The 20,718-nt window shown below is 47.8% G+C and overlaps 1 protein-coding gene across 1 annotated transcript in view; it reads left to right on the plus strand.

The window, feature by feature from the left end:
* The first annotated feature begins 3,049 nt into the window (after positions 1 to 3,049).
* KLHL8 (kelch like family member 8) overlaps positions 3,050 to 20,718 on the plus strand; it is a 33,272-nt gene continuing 15,603 nt past the window's right edge. The window contains exons 1-3 of the mRNA XM_073541418.1: positions 3,050 to 3,179; positions 12,964 to 13,245; positions 13,479 to 14,027. Of these exons, the coding sequence (XP_073397519.1) occupies positions 13,033 to 13,245; positions 13,479 to 14,027 (762 nt within the window). The 5' untranslated portion in view covers positions 3,050 to 3,179; positions 12,964 to 13,032. The remainder of the gene's footprint in view (positions 3,180 to 12,963; positions 13,246 to 13,478; positions 14,028 to 20,718) is intronic.

Genomic DNA, 20,718 nt, shown 5'->3' on the forward strand with positions numbered 1-20,718 from the left:
GGTGAGGGCCAAAATCCATGGGCCTCGCCAGCCTGAGAATACCAGGCCGCAGTTGTCTGCTTTTTCCTTGGCTGGTTAACAAATATAGGGGGACCCCACACAGTTTTTTTTGGAGGGGATCCCACTATTTTTGCTATCCATCCAAGGTAAGCGGACTGCTGGGTCCTGGTATTATCAGGCTGGTAAGGGTCATGGATATTGGATTCTTACCAGCCTGAAATACTAGCCCCAGTAGTCTGCTTTACTCTAGCTGGTTAACAAATATGGGGGCCCCACGCCATTTTTATTTAAATTATTATTTATTAAAAAGGTGGGGACCTCTCTCTTTGCTTTCCTCCACATTCTGTGTCATGTACTTCCGTCTGTGTCACAAGATTCACCATTATGTAAATTAGTACACATGCGTAGTAAGCTGCATTCCCGCGCTTAATAAGCATGTGACTAGGTAGATGATGCGGTTTTACCGTATCTAATGAAAGTGTATGGGTAGAGCGCCTCCGCTACATAAATTGACATGCTGCGGTCTGGAAAGATGTGCCGCATGTTCATCTCTGTAGGTGAGCCGCGGGCATCGGTACACGCATAGTGGGCATGGGATTTCTTGAAATCCCATCCACTATGCTGTAACAGCTGGATACTGCAGGCTGAAAATTGCGGATGTACGCAGCATCCAACCTGCAGCGTTTACTGACCATACATACCCCAATATACTGTATATGCAAACAGGAAATCACTTTTTATTCCTTCCCAGAAGCCAACTTTCAATTAGCTTTATTTCAAGAGACAAAAAAAAATGCGTGCAATGAAAAAACGTATCATAAATGCATGTGGAAAAAAACGCATGGAAAAACGCATCAAAAATGCATGTGACCTGCCAGTGACCTCAAATGCAGCTTTGGTGCAGAGATTTCACCTGCATCAAATCCTGAGCAAATCCTGACCGTGGGAACATACTCAACAAAAAAAATTGGCTCTATTAACTAAATGGTGGGAAAAAGTTATAGTTCTTGGGAGACATGAAAATTATTTCACACAATTCCGGTGTTCCTTTTTTTAAGTTAAAAAATGTTTGGTTTTGTTACGCTCGTATTTTTATTTACACCTTATGATGAACGGCATAAATTTAAAGTGCAGAAAAAACCCTTAGGCCACATGCACACATTGAGCATTTTGTGAGGTTTTTTACCTCAGTTTTTGTAGGCCTAAACCAGGAGTGGAACAGTCAGAGGAAAACCACTGATCACCAACGCCAGATATTCTTACAAATACTGAGGTAAAAGCTCACCAAATACCCAGTGTGCACATGAAAAAAACAACAAAATTTGCCTCGGTCATGAAGGGAAGTAAGGTCTCTGGTACTCAAGAGGTTAAACAGCCATCTCTGGTCCGTGATCAGCATTCACACTTATTCCTCCAGAAACACCAGATCTTGGTTTAGTTTTTCTACCATTTTTTAAAATAATGACAAATATCGGCAATAACAAGTATTGCTCATAACAACCGCATCCAAACAGTAAGGCTGTGCTCACACGTAGCGGTTTTTTTTTTTGCGTTTTCGCTGCGTTTTTAAACTCCCGATTTTGCCGCGAAAACGCAAAAAAAAGCATCCCATGCAATCCTATGGCATTCCGCACATGCTGTGCTAATGCTGCGTATTTTTCCACTGCGGAATTGCATAGCGGAAAAATACGCAGCATGCTCATTCTTTGTGCGGAATCGCAGGAAAACCCGCACACATAGGAATGCATTGTTCTGTTTACTTCCCGCATGTGGCTGTGCACACCATGTGAAAAGTCAGCAGAACATTTGCGGATGGTACCCACGGTCCGGAGGAGAGGAGACTCTCCGGGCTGTGGGTACCAAATCCCTGTAAAAAATGGCATTAAAATAAAAATGGTGTTCTTCTCACCTTCCGGCGTCCCTCGCAGCGTCAGCAGGCCTCAGTGATGCTCCCGGCAAGTCCCGTTTCCAGTGATGCCTTGCGAAAATGACCATTGATGATGTAGTGGTCTCGCGAGACTGCGACGTCATCAATGGTCATTGTCGCATGGCATCACTGGAAACGGGACTTGCCGGGAGCATTGCGATGATCGGGAATGCTGTGTGGGACGCCGGAAGGTGAGAAGATCACGATTTTTTATGTTTTTTATTATTTTAAACTTTATATCTTTTTACTACTGATGCCGCATAGGCAGCCTCAATAGTAAAAAGTTGGTCACACTCGTCAAACACTATTTGACGAGTGCGACCAACCTGTCAGTCAGTTTTCCAAGCGATGCTACAGATCACTTGGAAAACGCTAGTATTCTGCAAGCTAAGGCCAGTTTCACATTTGGGTTAAAGGCCGCAGCGAGGGCCTGCGCACGGCCGCCGCTAAGCCCCGCCCCCTGCCGAGCCTCCTCCAGTAGCTCCACCTACCGGCGCATGACGCTGCATGCGTCCTGCGTCCCCTATCTTTATCACTGGGGACGCAGCCCGTGCGGCGCATGCGTCCTTTTGATGGTGCGCCGAGCGCAACCAAATTGCAACAGGTTGCGTTTGGCGCACCGTCAAAAGGACGCATGCGCCGCCAAACGCATACTGCGCACAGCCTGCGTCCCCAGTGATAAAGATAGGGGACGCAGGACGCGTCATGCGCCGGTAGGCGGAGCTACCGGAGGAGGCGTGGCAGGGGCGGGGCTCAGCTGCGGCCGCAGGCCGTCGCTGCGGCCCTTAACGCAAATGTGAAACCGGCCTAATTACGCTTGCAAATCGATAGTTTTTCCACGGGAAATAGGCGGGAATTTAAAATGGAGATTTCTCGCATATTTCTTGCGGAATGGAATTCCGGAATTCCCGCGGGAATTCCACACATGTGCACATAGCCTAAGTGCAGACAGTCATCTTATTGATAACTCAGGGTAACCAGAAAGCTTTTCACAACAGAAGTCTCACTGCAAGAGGCGCCATCACTGAGAGGTCTGAAACTTGCCCAGCTTCTTCATGCCTCGTCCCCTACTACGCGTACTTCCTTTAGGGCCTGCCTACTGGCAGCTGCACTAACAAAGATGGCCGCCAGGCAACGATGCGCATGCGTAAAGGGAAGGAGGCGAGTGAAAGTAGAAGCAGCTGCTGAGAACCCAGGAGAGGAGCGGAGGCTGTTCGGTAGTGCGCGGGGTGAACGAGACCGGTCCGGTAAGGTGAGTGCTGGGCCCGGTGCATGCGCGCTTGCTGTGTTTACACGGAGCTGGACACAAGAGCTTACCATCTACCTGTAGCCATGACGGTCCGGCGCTCTCACTGTCTCTTGCATGTACGGTGTGCTGTATACCCCACAGCGCCTCCATTAATGAGGGCATAACTTGGATCCACACTGAAGGTCCCAGGCTGTGGCATGTGGGAGCCCCCTGGTTCCCAGCCCTCCTGGCTATGCCCCCCTATAAATGGGCTGAGCCTGTAGGTACAGACCCCATCAATGAGAGCCTACTTCTTACTATAAACAACTCCTGAACCTGTAAGAAAGTAGAGAATGACAAGCCCCCTTCTATGTGTGGTGAGCGACCTTAAGGGGGGGTCTTCCCTTGTGACTATATATATATATATATATATATATATATATATATATATATATATTCACGAAATTTGGTCTAAGGCCTGGTTCACACTTCAGTTTTTTGTGTCAGTCAAAATCCGCCAAAATGGCGTAAAGCGGATCCGTTGCTAAACTGATGTGAACAGATGCTACCGGACTGTTTTTTTTTTTTTTTTTTGACGGATCCGATGAATGAAGAATTTTAAAGGTACCGTAGCCCGGGGAGGAAGGGGGGAGAGAGAATTTTTACCGTCCGCCAGAAATGATTTCAGGGTTAAATTTCCAGCTGACTTCCTTCCTCCGGGCATGCGCACTCTAAAATGCGGATCCTGCAGCAAAAAAACGTTGCATGGTCCATCCGGGCATGTCGGCGGACGCAAAAAATTTGACGGAGCCGCAAAAAAAACGGATCCAACAGATGGCCATCCGTCAAGATCCGCCGGTAATGCATCTCAATGGGGAAAAAAACGGATCCGCCAAAAAAAATGGTGGATCCGTTTTTTTTTTAAAAACGGCAGATTTTGACTGATGATCAAAAACGGAAGTGTGAAACAGGCCTAAGTCACTTTTACAATTGGGTTCATTAAAACCTGTTCACTGTTTCCTCCCTAGAGCCTCGGTGCTCACTGTAGTTCTGACTACTTAGGTTGCACAGCTCCCCAGTCCTGCTGGTGGAGGAGCATGTGATCAGTCTCCTCCAATAGGAAAGTGGCTTTCCCATGACGGGTCTGGTCCCATGCTCTGCCATCTGTCTAGTGGATGGGAGATCTGTACAGTTTGTGGGCCGGTGCAGGGGAACCCGTCATGTCTATATAATAAGTGTAGGTGATCATGTCCTCTACACATCTGGTAATGGTCACGTGGCTGGCCTGTTATCTCAGTCTGTCGCCAGCAATACAGTATAGCAGAGGCTATAGGTAATCCCTCTATAAGATCACTGTCACTCTGTTTTTAATCTCCAGCATGTTGATGGTCGGACTATTTACGTTGCGGCCTGACCTGTCATCGGCCTCGCTGTGTAAGGCCAGACCCTTCTGAGTTCTGGAGACTCGTTTAGAGTCTAGATGTTTCTGCTGTGGTATAAAGAACCTTTTCTCTACTAACTTTGGTGCCATGGTATACATCTTATGTATCTTGCAAGCTTGGCATTCTTTCACATTGAGCGGAAGACAAAACACAAGGGCCGTAGACTATAATGGTGCCGGCAGAGCGAATGTGCATACTCCTACTGGAGGACAGCCAGACGCAGCATTATAGTATATGGCCTTGTCGGCACATCTGTCCAAATCCCATGTTTCGGGGTGGTTCAGACATAAGCCCTGCCGGGCCACTGAGCAGGTGCTCGATCACAGTGTGAATGCCCCCTTGAGACTGATCATGGCAAGTCACCATGTGCGTGAATAATGGATTTCTGAATGAGGCTTGACTTGGCCAGACCACAATACTACTACTACTACTACTACTAAGCATCTGCTGCTCTGGAGAGCTCCTGTTGTCTCTGCTGTACTTGGATCCTGGTGTCCTCCATTGGTGCTCTGTGTACTTGTTGCCTACAGCAGTGTATGCATTGGCCATACTCCAGCCATTACTGATGGCTCTCCTGTATCTCTCTAAAAGTCCTAGGAGTCTCTACACTAGTAACCACTTGTAGAGTTCAGTGCAGATATGGGATACACTCACAGCCTTGTATCGCTGACCATGACATGCTATGTGTGGCAGCCATGGTATGTTATGAGTATGTGATTAGCATCGCTTATTGAGTCATTAAATAGCGGGAGGCACAAAGTACACATTCACACGTCAATACCCGGCTTCTTACTGTGGGTTTCCATAGTTACTGGATAATTGTTCTCGTGCTATCACTTCAATAGTGAGAAGTTGGCAAGCGAGTTTTTCCTCTCTACTGCAATTAGCCCGCTAGTGTTAGTGCTCTTCAATGCCTACTGCCGGACAAGCGACTGTGTAGTTGGATGTTCATGTGGAAGAAGTACTTGGCTTCATATTGGCTCTTGAATGGGTTAGCCCGCTCCTTACACTTCAACATCGGGTGCTGTCTGGTTGTGGGACTTGGGCTTGTGCTCCATAGCTTCTAAGCAGGTGAGTGGCCTCTGTTGCGATATTGTCAGCATCTCGCATCCTGTTGCAGAAGTGTGGTGATTAGTGTTGAGCATTCCGATACCGCAAGTATCGGGTATCGGCCGATACTTGCTGTATCGGAATTCCGATACCGACTTCCGATATTTTTTCAATATCGGAAGTCGGCATCGGAATCGGAAGTTGAAAGTTGATTGACAGCCTGACGTCATCATGATGCGCGGTGTGTGCGCATCATGATGCGCCGTCATTTCGGGCCTTCCGGGGGTCTCTGCCGGCCTGCCGGGGGGCTGTGCCGACCTGCCGGGGGGCTGTGTGGACTGCCCGGGGTCTGTACCGGCCTGCCGGGGGGCTGTGCCGGCCTGCCGGTGGTCTGTGCACCCTGTGGGGGTCTGTACCGGCCTGCCGGGGGGCTGTGCCGGCCTGCCGGGGGGCTGTGCTGATGTCCGGGGGTCTGTGCAAGCATCGTCCGATGGGACTATAAGTCCCATCTGGCGATGCCTGCTACCATGACAGTGATTGACACATTAGCCAATGATGGGACAGTAGTAGTCCCATCATCCGGCTAATGTGTTAAATGTTAAAAAAAAAAAAAAAATAAATAATGCTACATGCATGCTACATGCATGCTACATGCATGCTACATGCATGCTACATGCATGCTACATATATACTACATGCATGCTACATGCATGCTACATGCATGCTACATGCATGCTACATGCATGCTACATGCATGCTACATGCATGCTACATGCATGCTACATGCATGCTACATGCATGCTACATATATACTACATACATGCTACATGCATGCTACATGCATGCTACATGCATGCTACATGCATGCTACATGCATACTACATGCATGCTACATGCATGCTACATGCTACATACATACTACATGCTACATACATACTACATACATACTACATACATACCACATATATACTACATACATACTACATGCATGCTACATGCATGCTACATGCATGCTACATGCATGCTACATGCATGCTACATGCATGCTACATGCATGCTACATGCATGCTACATGCATGCTACATGCATGCTACATGCATGCTACATACATGCTACATACATGCTACATACATGCTACATACATGCTACATACATGCTACATACATGCTACATACATGCTACATACATGCTACATACATGCTACATACATGCTACATACATGCTACATACATGCTACATACATGCTACATACATGCTACATACATGCTACATACATGCTACATACATGCTACATACATACCACATATATACTACATACATACCACATATATACTACATACATACTACATGCATGCTACATACATACTACATACATACCACATATATACTACATACATACCACATATATACTACATACATACCACATATATACTACATACATACCACATATATACTACATACATACCACATATATACTACATACATACCACATATATACTACATACATACCACATATATACTACATACATACCACATATATACTACATACATACTACATGCATGCAACTTACATACTACATGCATGCTACATGCATGCTACATGCATGCTACATGCATGCTACATGCATGCTACATGCATGCCACATACATGCCACATACATGCCACATACATGCCACATACAATACATTCATACAATACATTCATACAATACATTCATACAATACATTCATACAATACATTCCCACGCAGCAATGGCATAAAGTGAGACTAGGGACTTTTTTTTTTTTTAAGTGGCGGAGGAATACAGTGCGGAAGGATACCTACCTTCCGTCATTGGATTCCTGCAGCCCGTAGAGAACGGCAGCAACAGCTGATGCTGCAGTTCTCTACCCAAGATCGTCGTGGGACACACTCGTGGACTGCTTCGGATCGTGGGTGAGTATTTTTGTGGTTTGTTATGTTAATATTTATTCCGTAAAAGACAATGGCTTCGGGGAACAATGTGACAAGTATTGGTAAGTATGTGACTCTGTTATATGTACTGTATGTATTGTATGAATGTATTGTATGTAGTATGTATGTAGCATGTAGTATGTATGTAGCATGTATGTAGTATGTATGTAGCATGTATGTAGCATGCATGTAGTATGTATGTAGCATGCATGTAGTATGTATGTAGCATGCATGTAGTATGTATGTAGCATGCATGTAGCGTGCATGTAGCGTGCATGTAGCGTGCATGTAGCGTGCATGTAGCGTGCATGTAGCGTTTTTTTTTTTTTTAACATTTAACACATTAGCCGGATGATGGGACTACTACTGTCCCATCATTGGCTAATGTGTCAATCACTGTCATGGTAGCAGGCATCGCCAGATGGGACTTATAGTCCCATCGGACGATGCTTGCACAGACCCCCGGACATCAGCACAGCCCCCCCGGCAGGCCGGCACAGCCCCCCCGGCAGGCCGGCACAGCCCCCCCGGCAGGCCGGCACAGCCCCCCCGGCAGGCCGGCACAGCCCCCCCGGCAGGCCGGCACAGCCCCCCCCGGCAGGCCGGCACAGCCCCCCCGGCAGGCCGGCACAGCCCCCCCGGCAGGCCGGCACAGCCCCCCCGGAGCCTGCACAGACCCCCTGGCAGGCCGGCACAGCCCCCCGAAAGGCCTGTACAGACCCCAGAGAGGCTGTACAAGGCAAAAATAGGGTTTTTCTTATTCCGATACCGGAAGTCCCATAGACTTGAATGGGACTTCCGGTATCGGAATCGGCGATACCGATACTTTTTTTTTAAGATCGGCCGATCCATTCCGATCCGATACTTTGAAGTATCAGACGGTATCGCTCAACTCTAGTGGTGATGGATGACTCCTTCAGGGTGGCCTTAAAGTTAAGATAGATGTTGGTAGAACACTGGCTTCCCAATAACTATCCCCCTCCTAGATGGTTGGGGACACTATACTAACACTTATCTATTGTGTACGGCCAACTTAATGGTTTTCCACTGCTGAACTACCCTCTATTAATGTTCACGGGGGAGTGTACTTAGTCGATCAGTGCTGCACCTAAGTACTCTGAGGAATGACATTAGCTGGTCTCCTGGAACCAACATCCACCTAAATAATGGCTGCAATGCTCGTGCTTCATCCAAGGGGAATAGACTGGTTGACATGGTCACGGAACTCCTGTTGCCAAATATTGATCCCAGGACAAATTGCGCCTGATCTGAGGAACAGTGCTGAGGAGTATTTCTTGTATAATATAGTATTGTGTTTTTGTTTTTTTATGAACACCCTATTTCTTCTGATCTATTGGCAATAATGCCAGTATTCACACCTTTACCCGAGTTTTAAGCTGGCTATTATATACAGTGCCTTGCAAAAGTATTCGGCCCCCTGGTACTTTTCAACCTTTTCCCGCATATCATGCCTCAAACATAAAGATACCAAATGTAAACTAGATGTGTATTTCCTGAAGGAAGTACAGATAGTGGTTTGAAATGGTGCCCGGGCTGCCCCTATAAGAGAGACTTGCCTGCTGCCCCTGCAAGACTTTCAACTCAGGATACGATTTAACTGTGGGTGCCTCTCAGGGGCCACTTTGGCCTCATGGTCTGATTTTGTGGGTGGGGCCCCTCAGGGTCCGATTTTGTGGGTGGGGCCCCTCAGGGTCTGATTTTGTGGGTGGGGCCCCTCAGGGTCTGATTTTGTGGCCGGGGCCCCTCAGGGTCTGATTTTGTGGCCGGGGCCCCTCAGGGTCTGATTTTGTGGCTGGGGCCCCTCAAGGTCCGATTTTGTGGCCGGGGCCCCTCAGGGTCCGATTTTTGTGGCCGGAACCCCTCAGGGTCCAATTTTGTGGGCGGGGCCACTCTGGGTAAGATTTGGAGTGTCGGCCCGGCTCAGCCTCCGATTTGGAGTGTCGGCCCGGCTCAGCCTCCGATTTGGAGTGTCGGCCCGGCTCAGCCTCCGATTTGGAGTGTCGGCCCGGCTCAGCCTCCGATTTGGAGTGTCGGCCCGGCTCAGCCTCCGATTTGGAGTGTCGGCCCGGCTCAGCCTCCGATTTGGAGTGTCGGCCCGGCTCAGCCTCCGATTTGGAGTGTCGGCCCGGCTCAGCCTCCGATTTGGAGTGTCGGCCCGGCTCAGCCTCCGATTTGGAGTGTCGGCCCGGCTCAGCCTCCGATTTGGAGTGTCGGCCCGGCTCAGCCTCCGATTTGGAGTGTCGGCCCGGCTCAGCCTCCGATTTGGAGTGTCGGCCCGGCTCAGCCTCCGATTTGGAGTGTCGGCCCGGCTCAGCCTCCGATTTGGAGTGTCGGCCCGGCTCAGCCTCCGATTTGGAGTGTCGGCCCGGCTCAGCCTCCGATTTGGAGTGTCGGCCCGGCTCAGCCTCCGATTTGGAGTGTCGGCCCGGCTCAGCCTCCGATTTGGAGTGTCGGCCCGGCTCAGCCTCCGATTTGGAGTGTCGGCCCGGCTCAGCCTCCGATTTGGAGTGTCGGCCCGGCTCAGCCTCCGATTTGGAGTGTCGGCCCGGCTCAGCCTCCGATTTGGAGTGTCGGCCCTTTAAGAGCTAGTTTGGCTGACTGGACTTCTTTTAAATCCACTTTGGCGCACACATTCTCTCTCAGGGGCATGTGTCATGTGATGAAGTTAGATTTGCATTTGTGCTGTGGGTTTCGCTTTAAGAGCTGATATTATGTGGCATAGGCTCTGTGCTGGGGTTCAAGTGAAGTTCGTAGGCGTTGGCATAGTAACTGGGTCTGCCTGCGCATATCAATGAGCTCAACTGTCATTTCAATCGCCTCAGGGCACGTTTTGCCATTTCCTATTGAAAAGCATTGGAGACAGTGCATTCCAATGACGGGAAAAAAAAATTTCAAACGCAAATTGCGCAAAAACTACAAATCCGATCGACACGAAAAATACTTAGCACACCTCTCATGGACACTGGCTTCGAAACGACACCTCAACGGAGTCTGTGCGTGTAGCGGTTCGGGCCGCATTAATTGCGGAAATCAACTTAATAATAATAATAATAAGAAGAATAAGTTAGCAGCGTTCGGATTACAATATAGTGTTTTTTTCAAACCACTATAATTTTTGGTGAAGAATCAACAACAAGTGGGACAACAATTGTGAAGTTGCACAAAATGTATTGGTTATTTTAAATTTTTGTGGAAATTCAAAAACTGAAAAGTGGGGCATGTAATATTATTCAGCCCCTTTACTTTCAGTGCAGCAAACTCGCTCCAGAGGTTCATTGTGGATCTCTGAATGATCCAATGTTGTCCTAAATGACTAATGATAATAAATATAATCCACCTGTGTGTAATCAAGTCTCCATATAAATGCACCTGCTCTGTGAAAGTCTCAGGGTTCTGTTTGAAGCACAGAGAGCATCATGAAGACCAAGGAACACAACAGGCAGGTCCGTGATACTGTTGTGGAGAAGTTTAAAGCTGAATTTGGATACAAAATGATTTCCAAAACGTTAAACATCCCAAGGAGCACTGTGCAAGTGATCATATTGAAATGGAAGCAGTATCATACCACTGCAAATCTACCAAGACCCTCTAAACTTTCATCTCAAACAAGGAGAAGACTGATCAGAGATGCAGCCAAGAGGCCCATGATCACTCTGGATGAACTGCAGAGATCTACAGCTGAGGTGGGACAGTCTGTCCATAGGACAACAATCAGTCGTACACTGCACAAATCTGGCCTTTATGGAAGAGTGGCCAGAAGAAAGCCATTTCTCAAAGATATCCATAAAATGTGTTTAAAGTTTGCAACAAGCCACCTGGGAGACACACCAAACATGAGGAAGAAGGTGCTCTGGTCAGATGAAACCAAAATCGAACTTTTTGGCATCACCCTGAACACACCATCCCCACTGTCAAACATGGTGGTGGCAGCATCATGGTTTGGGCCTGCTTTTCTTCAGCAGGGACAGGGAAGATGGTTAAAATTGATGGCAAGATGGATGGAGCCAAATACAGGACCATTCTTGAAGGAAACCTGTTGGATTCTGCAAAAGACCTGAGACTGGGATGGAGATTTGTCTTCCAATAAGACGATGCTCCCAAACATAAAGCAAAATCTACAATGGAATGGTTCACAAATAAACATGTCCAGACCTGAATCCAATCGAGAATCTGTGGAAAGAGCAGAAAACTGCTTGTTCACAAACGATGTCCATCAAACCTCACTGAGCTCGAGCTGTTTGCCAAGGAAGAATGGGAAAGAATATCAGTCTCTCGATGTACAAAAACTGATAGAGACATACCCCAAGTGACTTGGGGCTGGAATCGCAGCAAAAGGTGGTGCAACAAAGTATTAAGTTCAAGGGGCCGAATAATATTGCATGCCCCACTTCTCAGTGTTTGAATTTCCACAAAAATTTAAAATGACCAATAAATTTCGTTCAACTTTACAATTGTGTCCTACTTGTTGATTCTCCACCAAAAATTTACATTTGGTATCTTTGTTTGAAGCATGATATGTGGGAAAAGGTTGAAAAGTTCCAGGGGGCCAAATACTTTTGCAAGGCACTGTGGGTGCTGGTGGAAATAAGAATCCATATAAGATCTGGAGCATTGGTGATCTTTGATGGATCCATGCTCTAAGCAATACTGTCAAATATTCAGATGTATGCAGGGCTGTGGAGTCGGTAAGCCAAACCTGTGACTCCGACTCCTCAATTTCCCTTACACCGACTCCGACTCCGACTCCCACACATATTGCTTATATTTATTTGAAAAATTTATTGTAGTACAATGTGAACCTCAGACATTTTAATCATTTTTATGATCCAATAATCAAGATATTTAGATAGAACAGAATATATATTGGTGTACTACCCGGTTTTCATTCTTTTTGGTACAGATACGATATGGATAGACAGATATGGATAAATGGATGGATAGAGCAGATTTCTAATCTGCTTTTGCTATTGAAAACATTATCTATGAGCTCAAAAACCTTTCAGGTGATGCAGTTTTTTAAAAAGATGATCAGCTTTTGCAGCTGAAAAACGTATCCTCAAAAAACACAGGAAAAACGCTGTGTGAATGTAGCCTTAGATCAGGAATATAACAGCCATTTATAGGACATTTCATAACTTTCCCAAACTCCTATGAAAAAATATTCAGCACATCCTGCATTGAATTACTGTACCCAATTTATTATATATTTTAGGAGTCGGTCCATTTTATACAGACTCCAACTCCGACTCCACCAAAATGAGCACCGACTCCGACTCCACAGCCCTGGATGTATGTATGAAATTACTGAACTTAAAGGTATATTATATTTTATTTCTAATAGATCAAGATGGCTGCTTTTTTTGGCCATATCCATTTGATATGAAAGATTTGTGACTGCCAAGAGTTTTCTATGCTTCCGATGGCATCAGAATCCATGTTCCCTGGACAACCAAAGCAACCACAGACAAAGGGGAAAAGGAAGCTCCACCAGGACAAGTCCTTCACGAGTGACAGTGAGGGAGATGGCTCCTTTGTCTTTGAAGCTAATGAGGCTTGGAAGGAGTTTCACAGCTCACTTCTCCATTTCTATGAAGTGGGAGAGCTGTGTGACATCACACTCAAGGTACTGCTTTAGGATGTCTTTGTCATAACTGAGATTACTTTAGCTTTCTGGATAGAGACCTTGAGTTTAGATATGACATTCTTGCTCGGTGAACTGGTAAACCTGTAATAGAACAACTTGTCCTAACTTTAATTTGATTGATACTGAGTTGAGCAGAGTCAGGTTTTTACTCACAGAAGAAATTAAGAATTCCCAAATTCTACACTTTTACATGTGTGGTTTCTTTTTCTTAGGTTGGTTGTAAGCTGATCCCATGCCACAAACTTGTGTTGGCTTGCGTGATACCATATTTTCGTGCCATGTTCCTGTCTGATATGGCAGAAGCCAAACAGACTCTCATTGAGATCCGTGACTTTGATGGTGATGCCATTGGAGACTTGGTAAGGTTTGCCTATTCATCACAAATCGCCCTGACTGTTGACAACGTTCAGCCTCTCCTGTATGCTGCCTGCATCCTTCAGGTGGAACTGGTTGCCAAGGCTTGTTGTGAATATATGAAATTACATTTTCACCCCTCTAACTGCCTGGCTGTCCGGTCTTTTGCCGAAAGCCACAATCGTGTGGACTTGATGGACATGGCGGATCGCTATGCTTGTGACCATTTCACAGATGTGGTAGACTGTGAGGATTTTGTCAGTATGTCCCCTCAACACCTCTACAAGTTACTGTCTTCTGGAGATCTAAACATTGAGGATGAGCAGCAAGTCTACAATGCTGCTGTCAAGTGGCTCCGAGCAAATCCGCAGCACCATGAAGCGTGGCTGAATGAGATCATGTCTCAGGTAATGCTTTTAATAGACTTGTTGCATTTTAGCTCCTATTTGTGGTCACTATGAAAGTTTACTTTAATCCTTGAGCTTTAAAGGCTTTGATATTGATAACCTATATCAGTGAGGATCTGACGTGGCACAAGCCAATCAGTTGTTGGCAGGTTCCAGATTATCACAGCCAGAGATGAGCAAACTTGTTCAGATAAATGTTTTTCCAGGTCACCACCTGACAGCACGCTGGAGGACGTCCTTCTTATCCACAGTGGGACAGGAAACCACGAGAGTTTAAAAGGACCCTCCTCTCACCACCCTTCAGTGTTTTTCCTGTCCCACTGCGGATAGGAATGACGAGAGGGATCCGACTGTTCTGAGCAGATGGTGAGGATCGGGGGGCCCAGCCTCTCCCTTCCCGCCTCAAATTCTGCAGCTGACACACACCTGAGGGTCCCTCAGCACACCCAGTGCAGCGCCGCTCCTGGGAGATGGGGTCGCTTCCTCCTGGCGGGGGCTCTCGACTCCAGGCGTCGCCTCTGATGTCCCTCAGCCGGGCCGCCTCTACAGAGCTCCAGCTAGTAAGCGGTCCCGGCAGCAGATCTCCGCCGCAGAGAATCTCCGCACGCGATGACGCAGCATCAGGCCTGGTCTCAACCAGGTGAAGCGGGTGGATCGCGGCCAGCACAGGGCGGCCACGCGACTTCCGGGTCACAGCATCGCAGGCCCTGGAGCGACAGCGTCACTTCCGGTTTGCGACCGCACCACTTCCGGGTCACGCCTCAGGGAGCGCGGCCTATTCAAAACAGAACCGTGTGCTCCCAGATCGGGCCAACAGAGGCAAGGCGACGTCTCTGCTAAAAGGTTTGCGTCGGACATCGCAGCGTGCCAGTCCAGGTGCGCGGTCATCGACAGGTGGACAGCAGCCCCAGGCAGCCCTTCCTACAGGAGCATGGAGGATCAGGCTAAGACCGAAACGGGGCAGGAGAGCCAGGGTCACGTGAGTACCTCAGATAATTTCACTGCAGGGCCCTAAGGAGGCAGATCCCACAAGGACACATATTCTATGTATTCCAGGGGACCCCAGCGGAGGAAAAGGAGTCCAGGAGAAAAGTGCCCAATTTGCTCTAAAAAAAACTGAAAGACACGTGGCAGAAACCCTTATGCGATGCATGCACCAGACGCATATTGGGGGAAGAGCAGGCCACTCATGTCTAACATGAGATCTATGATAAGGGAAGAGGTGCAGGCTTCAGTGTCAGGCCTGGTGTGTCCCCAGACCCCGCAGACTATGGCCCAACCACAGGTATCCTGTGAAAGGCCAAGGGAATCGGACTCCTCGTCGCAGGAGGCCCTGTCAGAGCTAGAGGAGGAGATGAGAGAACCCCCAGAGAAGGGGAAAAGATATCTCTTTTTGTCCGAGGATACGGACGAACTGTTGGGGGGGCAGTAAGATACACTATGCAGATCGAGGAGCCTCCCAGTTAATATGCATATACTGGCAATGATCCTAGAGGAATGGGAAGAAGCGAAGAAGAGACTGACTGTTCCTAGAGATTTTAGACTGCGCCTACCGTTTGACCCAGAGGAAGTCAAGGGCTGGGAGGAGATCCCCCAGAATAGATATCCCGGTAGCAAAAGTGTTTAAAAAGAAAAAAAAAAAACAGCCATTCCCTTCGAGGACTCATCCAACCTAAAAGCTCATGGACCGAAAGGCAGACGGCCACTTAGAGAGCCTGGGAGAGTTTGGCAGCAGTCATACAGGCCAATATAGCTGCAACATCTGTAGCGTGCTCAATGCACCTGTGGGTGTATGATAGAACCCCTAGGGGTTCTATCCTGAAATCCCTTCCCTTATTGAAATTAGCCACGGGGTTTTTAGCTGACGCCTCAGCGGAGACCGTCAGATTCACGGCCAGAGGTCAGTCCCTGACCAATGCGGCCAGAAGAGCCATCTGGCTAAAAAGTTGGTCTGGGGATATACAGTCAAAGAATAAGCGCTACTCAATCCCCTTCTCAGGTCTGAAAACCTTGCCCCCACCCCCCCGTTCTTGACGATATCTTAGAGAAGGCCTCTGATGAAAAGAAGGGGTTCCCTGAAGAGAAACGCAAAAAATATCAGCCCTTTCGGGCAGATGGAGCTACCCCAAGGGAGGAGAGAGCAGGGGTAGAAATAGAGATACCATCTTCTGCAGGTCAGGCTCCCGAAGGAAACGACGCCACCAGAGTTGGGGGGGGGGTTTACTGCTCGGGTTCCTAGCGGTGTGGCAACAGATTTCCAGCAGTCCCTGGGTGCTATATGGAGGTAATATCTCAGGGATACAGGATAGAGTTTGACTCCCTCCCCCCAAACAGATTTCTGGTAACCAGCTCCCACCTCCATTCAGCCTCCCCTATGTGGTCAGATATTCAGGACCTCCTGGGGATGGCCGCGATCATTCCAGTACCCGCTCGAGAAGAGGGCACTACTCAAACCTCTTCTCGCTTTAAAAAAAAAAAAAAAAAAAAAAAGCCATCGGGGGAGTCCAGAACCATAATAAATCTCAGACCCCTAAACAGGTGGCTAAGGTACAAGAGGTTCAAGGTGGAATCTATTCCCCTCCTCGGAAGGGGGCTGGTAATGTGCACTCTAGATTTAAAGAGTGTGTATTACCACGTTCCCATCCACCCAGACCATCAGAAGTATCTCAGATTTGCAGTCAGGGAAGAGGACAGGATCTATCATTACCAGTTTCGCTGCCTCCCCTTTACCTCTACCATCAGCTTTGTAAAGATTCTTGGGGCTGATACTAGACCAGTGGCCTACCTGAGAATTCGGAACATCACGGTGGTCCCTTATCTAGACGGGGGGAGAGAGAGAATGTCGTACCTTCCAAAAGAAAAACAGACCAGCACAGAGAAGGATTTGTGTTGTGAGCTCATTTTCAGGTTTGCCTCTGGCTTCTGGTGAGGGTTATGGAGCTGGCTGTGCTGACAGAGGAGTAGTGAGTTCTCTATCTGGACTCCCTCTGTTGGTGAAGGGAGGTAATGTAGCTGATCTAAATGGCAGAGACCGGCCACCTGAGGAAGAGGACTGCGATTGGACATCAGGAGTTTGATTGGATTTAAGGCAGCTGACTCCCTAGTTTCTTGCTGGTGATTTTTCCTGACTGTGGCTTCTGGTTTCCAGTTTGGTTCCTGCCTTCCTAAAGCTAAGTTTTCTCTGCTATTGTTCATATGAGTTTTTGTCTGGTTTACTTAGTTTTTGTGTTCAGCCAGCCCTGGCTGGGACTGGGCTGAATCCCCATTTTTGTCTCTGATCAGTTGATCTCTTTTGCTCTGTCTTCAGAATATACCTGAGTGCTGATATAGTGATTTGAAGTCTAGCAACTTCAGGGCCTTTTTCTATCAGACGTGTTGGACATTTTTTTTGGCAGGGTTTTTTGCGAGATTGCAGACAGCAGCTTTTCTTTCCTGTCCTTTCTAGTTAGTGAGGGCCCCATCGTTTGCTCAGCCTGTCTTTCTATCTGTGTTTGTGTTTTCATCTTGTTTCACTGACAATACATGTTGGGGGCTGTCTATTGCTTTGGGGTCTGCTCTGGGGCAGTTAAGATTTTTCCCTTTCTTTCTTTAGGCTTATTTAGTTCTCCGGCCGTGGCGAGGAGTCTAGGACCACCGTAGGCATGCTCCACGGCTACTGCTAGTTGTTGATAGGATCAGGGGTCTGCAATCTGCTAGTTACCAACCTCTCCGGTTTTCTGGGCTTAGCTTGCTTTTTGTCTTTTCCTCCTCGGTGACTCATAACAGAGTCGCCAGTTCGCAAAGAACCGGGTCTCTATCAGGGAGGCCATGAGGATTCTGGGCCTGATGACCTCCTGCATTCCCTGCGTCAGATGGAGTCAACTTCACTCAAGATCTACAATAGGCAGTCCTAACTTCCTGGGACAGAAGACAAAGCTCGCTAGACAAAGATTCGATTGTCTCCCCGAGTCAGAAAATCCCTGGGGTGGTGGACCATTCCGAGCAATCTACGGACCAGGGTCTCGTGGGTCCAGTCTCCAGAGGTCAGTCACCACAGACGCAAGCTAACAAGGTCGGGGCGGTCACGTCCAGGAAAGCTACTACCAGGGACGATGGAGTCGGGAAGACAGCAGGGAGTCCTCCAACTTCAGGGAGCTTCATGCGGAATGGAAGGTACTTTCGTCCACCCGGTCCCTGGTGAGAAACAAGCACGTCAAGATACTGTCAGACAATACCACGACAGTCGCCTTCCTCTGTCACCAAGGTGGTCCAAGACACCCAGCACTGCAGCACCTAGCAGAACAAATTAATCAAATGGGAGCCAAACGACGAAGTGTTCTACGGCCTATGCAACCGGTGGGGAACACCAGAGATAGACTTGTTCACAGTCAAGCAGAACACAAAGGTCAAGACCTTCTACTCTCTGAACCCTTTGGGGAACAGCAGGAATCGACGCCTTGTCACAGTCATGGAGCAGAGGCCTGTTATACGCCTTCCCGCCTCTTGCGCTAATTCCAGGAACCCTCAGGAAAATCAACGAAGCCAGTCATACTAGTAGTGTCCTTCTGGCCGAAGAGGAGTTGGTTCCCCTTGCTCAGGAAGATGGCAGAGGAAGAACCCATTCTCCTACCAGGAAGAAGAGACCTCCTCCACCAGGGTCCGGTTTTGCGCCAGAAGCACTCCAGTTGTCAGCCTGTCAGATGACGTCATCTCTACCCTTCAAGCGAGTAGAAAACCTGTAACCGCTGCGATATATAACAAGATCTGGAAAAGATTCTGTGGAGAGGCGACAGTTGAGACTGACCAACTGAACATCCCAAAGATTCTGGACTCTTTACAGGCAGGTTTCAAAAAGGGCCTTAGACCCAGTACGCTAAGAGTATAGATCGCAGTCGTAGAACACGCTATAGTCACACACACTTGGATAGCCCGAATCTCCAGGGCTGTTCAGAAGCTAAAACCCTTAAGGAAGACTGTTTAAGGCTCTGTCTATCCAGGATCCTTACCTACAGGTGTTTGACGACAGGTTAATCTTAAGACTTGACCCGGCTTTCCTTCCAAAGGTTATCCCAGATTCAAATATGAATCAAGAGGTGGTACTCCCTTCATTCTGTCAGTTCCCTAAGAATAAACCTAGACGTCAGGGAATCAGTACTCAGGTACCTGGATGCAACCAGGCCTTGGAGACAGGATGATAATCTTTGTCTAATGGGGGGGAAGCATCTAAATCCACAATTGCAAGGTGGATTAGATCCACAATTAGTCTAGTCTATAGGTCACAAGCGCAGAATCCCCCAGGGAACCTTTAAAGCCCACTCAACTAGGGCCATGAACATGTCATGGGCAGAGAAGGGGGGAGCTTCGGCAGAACAGATCTACAGGGCCGCATCCTGGTCCAGTCTCGGTACCTTCTCTAAGCACTATAAGTTAGATGTGGTATCCACTCAATTGGCATTTGGCAGGAAAGTACTCCATGCAGTAGTCCCACCCTAGGACCAATCTCCTTTGGTACTACTCCAGCGTGCTGTCAGGTGGTGACCTGGAAAACGGTAATTTGACCTACCGGTAACTGTTTCCAGGAATCCATCCTGACAGCACTGTTAGTTCCCTCCCTATGAGATGTCCATACTACTGTGATGTAACATGTGTATGACGAAATTTGGTTAAATAAAAATCTTTTTTTTTGCATCCATCCAGATGTGTTACTTTGTGAAATCACTGAAGGGGTGGTCCTTTAAAACGCTCGTGGTTTCCTGCCCCACTGTGGATAAGAAGGATGTCCTCCAGTGTGCTGTCAGGATGGATTCCTGGAAACACAATTACCAGTAGATCTAATTACCGTTTTCCAATCTCCATTTCGGCACAAACGTTGCACATCCGGATTTGTATTTCCGATTCGTAAGCTTTTTTTTTATTTATTTATTTTTTTCCTAATTAAGTCAGCTAAAATTTGGTAAATAACAGTTCACTAAAGGCTCTTTCAGACGTCAGTGTTTCCGGTAGCAACCCAGGCCGCAAAAATGTCCCGCACTCTTGCATCCCTGTCATCAGTGTGATGCGTACCTGCACGTGGGTATCAGTGGTGCTGTTCCCCAGTGCCAGGTGCTGAAGACAGCTCTCATCACTGTCCCCTGCTCAACAGTGAGCAAGGGTGGCTGATGGGAGTATTCATCCAGCGCCACCTGCGCTTTAACTAAATATTAAGGGCTGCAACCCTCAGCTGTCAGTTAGCAAGGCTGGCTGGTTATCAAGAATAGAGGGCGCTTCATGTGTGGGTTTTTTTTTTTTTTTTTTTAATGAATAAGTAAACTAAACAGCTTGGTCCCCCATAACTTTGGCAACCAGCCAAGCTAAAGCAAACTGGGGGTTGGTATTGAGGCTGGTAAGGGGCCACAGACTGCGCATACCCCCCCCCATCCTAAAAATAGCAGCCCGCTGCCCTAGAGCAGGGTTTCCCAACTCCAGTCCTCAAGGCACACCAACAGATCATGTTTTCAGGATTTCCTTAGTATTGCTCAGGTGATAATTGCTTCACCTGTGCAATACAAAGGAAATCCTGAAAACATGATCTGTTGGTGTGCCTTGAGGACTGGAGTTGGGAAACCCTGCCCTAGAGAACGCACACCTGTTAAATGCGCCAGTTCTGTCGCTTTGCCCCTGTGGCAAGTAGGGTTGATGTCACCTATTGTATTGTCCCACGTCTTAGTAATGA

Source organism: Dendrobates tinctorius, unplaced genomic scaffold, assembly GCF_039654945.1.
Source record: "Dendrobates tinctorius isolate UK_male_01 unplaced genomic scaffold, ASM3965494v1 ptg000011l, whole genome shotgun sequence".
NCBI lineage: Eukaryota > Metazoa > Chordata > Amphibia > Anura > Dendrobatidae > Dendrobates > Dendrobates tinctorius.